Source organism: Astatotilapia calliptera, chromosome 3, assembly GCF_964374335.1.
Source record: "Astatotilapia calliptera chromosome 3, fAstCal68.1, whole genome shotgun sequence".
Classification (NCBI taxonomy): Eukaryota; Metazoa; Chordata; class Actinopteri; order Cichliformes; family Cichlidae; genus Astatotilapia; species Astatotilapia calliptera.
Window position 1 is genome coordinate 30,213,339 of NC_137424.1, and position 6,283 is coordinate 30,219,621.

The 6,283-nt window shown below is 38.1% G+C and overlaps 1 protein-coding gene across 2 annotated transcripts; it reads right to left on the minus strand.

Annotated features, from left to right (window-relative positions):
- Positions 1-282: 282 nt before the first annotated feature.
- On the minus strand, positions 283-6,003 carry LOC145426225 (uncharacterized). 2 transcript variants are annotated; one of them, XM_080299810.1, is made up of 6 exons: positions 4,459-6,003; positions 4,006-4,341; positions 3,826-3,867; positions 3,629-3,739; positions 2,613-2,647; positions 283-805 (listed from the first exon to the last, which is right to left on the minus strand). In XM_080299810.1, exons 1-6 carry the CDS (start codon positions 4,520-4,522, stop codon positions 704-706), a joined length of 690 nt encoding a protein of 229 aa, XP_080155936.1. In that variant the 5' UTR covers positions 4,523-6,003; the 3' UTR covers positions 283-703. The 2 variants fall into 2 exon arrangements, with proteins under 2 accessions (XP_080155936.1, XP_080155935.1); XM_080299809.1 differs by having other exon boundaries at positions 4,006-6,003.
- Between the last annotated feature and the right edge of the window lie 280 nt (positions 6,004-6,283).

The window sequence follows — 6,283 nt, forward strand, 5'->3', positions numbered from 1 at the left end:
ACAGCAGATTGCATGTCACACAGGAGATGGACTGCAGCTGTATCCGCCATAGCTTTGCTTCGATCTGTCGTTGCTGAAACGCTCACAGTCTGGACCAGAGTGAGTGGTTTCAGATGAGGCGGTAAACGTTTCACACTGCTTTGAGCATTCACAAGTTTCACAGAGACTGTGTGAATTCAGTTGGTGTAAGTCTGTTAGAAGTGTAAACCTGCAGACACCTCACTCATGCAGACAGCCAGCTTGTCCTTGTCATTATTTTTAGTAAGTACAACAAAAAAACTGTTTTAAAATATGTTGAATATTTTAATCAGACATGCAGCAAAATGACACAGTCATGGTGATTTTTGGATTTTCTCAGCTTTTCATACTTTTTATTCAAAACTTTGAGCTAATAGGCCTCAGGATTTTAATATCAGCTGTTCTTAGCCTTTACTGTGTTGATTCTCCCCATCAAATTCCACAAACCTCACGTGTACCTCACTAAATCTTCCACAGCTCCATATTCTATCACACAAGTGACCCTAAGCAGACATGAGTAACTTAAGTCTTCCGTCTTAAAACACAAATCTTATTCTTCAGATCAAACAGGTCTTCAATGCAAAATGAAAAGTAAAGTAACAACTCCCCCCACAGGTCTGTCATAAAGAGCAGAGCAAAAGGACATCGGTTTCACTCGCAGCTGCAGTTCAGTTGCCTCCTGAATCTATCTGGTGGCTGCATACACAACATTTGGTTCAGGCTCTCTTCTTCGTGGTTTTCGACCAAAGGTCACTGTAGCATAGTTCACGTCATCAGAGCCCAGATTCTGTAAAGTGCAGAAATTCATCACATGTAGTTTACAAGAGAAAATGCAGGTTTGACATGTGCAGCATCATATATATATATATATATATTAGGGGTGCAACGATACACAAAATTCATGGTTCGGTTCGGTTCGATACTTTGGTGTCACGGTTCGATATTTTTTCGATACAAAAAAAATGTTCACGCCTTTTTAATTTGTCATTTATTAAAATTATAAATATATATTTTAACTCAAAAGTACAGTTTTTAAATTTAACCCTAACCCTTGTGCGTGTTTTTTATTTTGACAGCGAATGCGCACCTGCGGACCACTTATGTGCAGCCCTGGTTATTTAGCTCGTCATATCGCAGCCACAGAAATTCTTTTGTCCATGAAACCATAAAGCTGCACTTTCTTTTTGCCTTATAGTCTGATTTGTCATAACTTCTCCGTTTTGTGGTAAGCTTTTCTTTGGCTGTCACTTCTTCACCCTGACCTGTCTTATTTGGCTCAGCAGAACTGAAATATACATCCTGCTGCTTTTACACACACACACATAACGCTCAGCGATTCTCTGCGCGATCAACCTCTCACATGTTTAAGCTGCAGGAGATTTCACTTGTCATGTTTGCGTAGTAAGCTAACGATTAATAAGACGATGTCAGAGGAATTGGTGCACAAATTATCATCACTCACAGATCAGTGCTGTCGCTCTCTATACACAGTTCACGCGATTGCAAAGTGAAAGCAAAAAAACAAGCGCAAATTCAAACGCGATTTCAATATGTCACATATTGACAGTGGCTCACCGATGCCAATGACATAATTACCCAGCTACATTTCTGAAAGAATGCAAAAGCATTGACATATATTTTTCCTTCCCGACGGGCAGGGCAGAAATAGATTTTGGTAGCCCGACTGAAAAAATCGCTAGGACGTCGGGCTAGCGATATTGCGAGCCCTGTATCTGATTGAGGAATCACTCATCTTTGGAAAAGAGAGTTTATTACAGAGAAATGTCTCTTTCCAAAATAAAAGCTATACTATCCGCTTCTTCTGGGCTATATTCTCAGCAGCATATTAATCCTGTGCTAACGGCTGTCTAAATGACTCGGCTAAAGTTAGTAGCATGCTTGCTTGTTTTTGTCTGCTTCCACTTGTCTTTGCACTAGGATGATGTCGGCGTAAATGTGCAGTCATATTCGTCGTGTTCCCACTAGTGCTTTCAGGTTAATCTCGTTGAAATGACCTTAACGCCACAACACGGCAAATCTCCGTTAACGAGCTACCCCTGATCGCCCCGTGCATGGGGCTAGACGGCCAACACGTTAACGAGCTAACTGCGCTAACACACTAGTCCCCACCCATGTAATTGAGCATTGCATGGCACATCCAACATACTGTTTTACTTTAGTCCATGACTCGCTTACCTTCAGGGTCATATGTCACATGAAAACCAAAATAATTCCAAACGCCAGATCTGAATGAGGGTGGGGGAGGTCCATGTTGCAAGGAGAGCTTAACTTCTGTCTTGCTAGCTTGCCCTGCGCTCTTCCTTCTGACGATGCTGTCTGTGTTGAGCGCTCAGTGGATCTGCGCTCGACAGTGCAGCCTAGGCGGAGTAGTCGAACGCAGATTCACTGAGCGCTCAACACAGACAGCATCGTCAGAAGGAAAGTTGATAAAATAAATTACAAATTTTGTATTGTTCGATACATATGCGTACCGAACCGAAAGCACTGTATCGAACGGTTCAATATCGATACGAATATCGTTGCACCCCTAATATATATATATATATATATATATAGCAGGAAGCCGGACTCACCTCACTCTGTTGTTGATCTTGCTGTTCATCTTCAGCTTAGTGACAAACAGCGAGAAACGGAGTGAGAGGTACAAAACACATCTGCTCAAATAACTGTTAAAAATCTTCCAGGAGAATTTTCTTATTAGCTGTACTTCATATTAATTTAGGTTTTACATTGCAAATTGACACAAAGTGACATTACATCAGCTTCACTGCAGTTTTGGTTAAATCCAAATTCTTTAATACTTAAAATATTAAAGGGTTATAGTAAATTTAGTAAATACTACATGGACCGCCTGAGATCTGGTGGATGCTGAGAGGTTAAATAGTAACTCTGCATGGCAAAAATGATGTTAACACAATGTTTTTACATGTGATGCTTACAGGTCGTCTTCAGTGACCGACCCATCACATTTTTGCCATAAACCTGGGTGTCACGGCAACAAAGTATTATGTATTTCTATAAGGTATGCCTGACGGGGTTTGATTAAACTGCAGTATTTGAAGTTCTAGACTTTAGAACAAAAACCTACATTTTGGAAATAGTCACATTAAGAAGACTCTTGTTGTGATTTGGTGCTGCATGAAGAGAATTGAATAAAAAACTTGAATTAAATTGAACTGAACTGAGGAAGAAGCAGTTTCCATGTTCTGCTGTGACCCTCTACTGTGCTCTAAGTTTCTCATGTTCTAATAAAACAATGTGATTAAGTGTGAAAGCCATGCGCAGTAAAAGATATTGGATTTTTTTTTTTGAAATTGGTGTTCCAAAAGTATTAGCTTTGCATTTTCGCTTTTTGAAGAATAAGGTCGCCTTTTTATTGTTAGAACTAAATGGTTAACTAAATGGGCAAAACTATATTCTTCGTAGATGGTGATATTATAACGTTATTTTTTTTTTTGCATATTTCTTGTTTACGGCTTGTTTTAATAATAATAAATCCTGTTGTTCCAACCTTTCTGAAAAAGACACCATGCTGCCACCATGTTGGAAAGAAAAATTAAGACAGACATGAAAAAAGCCAGAGGAGTACCTTTCTGATGCTTTTTGATTTTAACAAGCAGCCCAGCGATGATCAGTATGAGGAAAACGGTCAGAGTAGCAAAGATCACACACATCACCTCCATTTTGTCACCAGAAATGTCTGCAGCAAAAATCAGTCATTAGAATTTTTTTTTTCTTTTTCTGGGTTTGGCTGTTTGGCTAACAGACTAAAGAAAGGACTCTTACTTTGAGACATGTTGTTGATGTCATCATCAAGTTCATCATAGCCTTTGATTGTAATGAACAGTTGTTATTTTGATGTCATTTGAAAAAAACACATTCAGATTTTATACTGGTTTTAAGAAACGTATTAAAAGGAGGAAAAAAAACAAAGAAATCCAAACAAGCATGCAGATTAAATCTTACCTTGAACTTTTAAATGCTTCACACTAAAAAGTGGACGTCCACTTGTGTAAAATCCACAGAAATACAGTCCAGAGTCAGATACAGCCACCTGCTTGATTTTGAGAAAGACAGTAGAGATGTTGGAGCTCATTTCAAAGGATTCACTTTGTAATCCATCACAGTATGAAACACTTTTTGTTCTTTCAAACATGACTGCGATACAGCTGGCATTTGTTCTGTTGATCAGTCTGAACCAGAATGTTACACCACTATATGAAGAAATATTGGTGCACTGCAACGTGACTTCTTCACCAGGCTGGACCTCAACAGTCTGAGAAACTGACGTAGATATCCAGTCTGAAACAAGCACAGATGACAAACGGTTAACTTTCTGTAAACAAAAAAATAAAAAATTCTTTGAATGAACATGTAAATGTTTATTCCAGGTTAGCGTAATTAGAGAACAATACTCACTGAGCCTGCAGAAAAGTAATGTAGTTATCAAAGTAAATGTGTTCATGTTGTATGACTGCAGCATGTCTCAAAGCAATGTCCGGTAATGAACTCTGCTCTAGAAAGTCTGCTTTTAATAGAAAGAGGCGGGGTGAACCTCTGTCTTTCCTTGTTCTTTTCTTTTCTTCTTTTTTGTGTGTGTTAAAAACAGCCCCCGGGTTCTGTATTCTGTTTGTTAAAGTGACCACATAAATGCTTTCAGGAAAAAGACATATTCAGTATGTAGGTTTTAATTTAAAGACGGTGTTTGGTACTGTATTTACTATAGAAGTTACTTTTGTTATACAAAATATACACATAATATAACTTTTGTTGACCATAAATGGATTTTGGTTACTCCTCATATGTTGTACATAGTTCTTTAAACCTGTCACATGTTCTTTTGTACTCCACCCTATACACCATGTCAATGTGCCAAGTTTTTGGCTAATAGCTCTTTGGAAAGCACCTTGTTGGTCTGTCAACCTGTGTTATCTTTTGAATTTTCCATTGAACTGTTGAAAAGGGAACATATTATGTGTTTATTTGACAGGTTCCTTCTAATAGAGTGCTTAAGAACAAAACAGAATGAAAGAGAACAAGCAAAAAAAAAAAAAAGTACTGGACTGATAATAAGTTAAAAAGCAATCAATGTCTATTATTCAAGACATCTTTAAAAAAAATACAAGAAATTCTGGTTCCTTCAAACCAAAGTATAAAGAAATGGGGATGATTCAAGACTTTTCCACAGTACTGTAATTATTTGTGTTTTTTAGATGAAACTTTATTAATCCCTCGGGTGGGTTCCTCCGGGAAGTTCAGTTTCCAGTAGCAAAGCACCGAAAGAAGTTGCATGTTACAGATACATTAAGGGAATGAGAGTAAGGATATAAGCATAAATACACCATATATACACATATACACATATATAGATACAGAATATACAATATGGATAAATAGGATTGCTCATTTGAGTGAGTATATTGCACAGTGATTATTGCACAGTCAAATATATGAAAAAAAGACAAAACAAAAAAACAAATATAGCAAATATTGCACAGTGTAGAAAAGCACCTACAGCTCAGTTGTTCCCGCCCTCCCTTGAGTTAAACAGTCTGATGGCGTGTGGGACAAGGGAGTTTTTAAGTCTGTTGGTTTTTGACTTTGGGAGAAGCAGCCTGTCGCTGAATAGGCTCCTCTGATTGTTTACGAGCATGTGCAGAGGATGCCTGGCATTGTTCATAATGTCCATCAGTTTCCTTAAGGTCCTCTTCTCTGCCACTGTCACCAGAGTGTCCAGCTTCGTGTGTGTGTTCAGAGTGTTCAGCTTTTAATATGTTTCCAATAATTTTAAGCAACTCTTTGGGTTATCTAATATTTTAATAGTAGCTGCCCTGCTTTGTTCAGAATCACTCTCCCAGTAGGTGACAATATTAAACCCAACTTACAAGTTAGACATTTTCTGTCACATATATATTATTACAGTGATGGATGATAATATCATACATGGTTAACTTCTTAAATAATAAGGCCATTACATGTGCAAGTAGCCCTTCTATGCCAAAAGCCCACTCATGATGTTGCTCAAAATACTCAGTTTCTGACAGTATTTTACTATTGATGACTCTGCATGAGGTGTGTGAGAATGGGTCCATAATATGATCACGTTAGAGAAGCTCACATATCCAGTCAGATGTAAGATGGCTTAAAGGGAGGATGGCCTGAAATAGAAAGGAGCTAAAGCAGCTTTCTTTGTTAGGAGGATGAACTGAAGTACATGAATGCTGATTTGACCCTTTAGTCAAAT

What these genes read in the sequence shown, in the direction of transcription:
- LOC145426225 (XM_080299809.1), bottom strand. Translation starts at nt 4,522, where the DNA reads ATGCTGCAGTCATACAACATGAACACATTTACTTTGATAACTACATTA. An exon ending in GAAGCATTTAAAAGTTCAAG is followed by an intron (nt 3,868 to 4,005) that starts GTAAGATTTAAT and finishes TTACAATCAAAG; the next exon opens with GCTATGATGAACTTGATGAT. An exon ending in AATCAAAAAGCATCAGAAAG is followed by an intron (nt 2,648 to 3,628) that starts GTACTCCTCTGG and finishes TTTGTCACTAAG; the next exon opens with CTGAAGATGAACAGCAAGAT.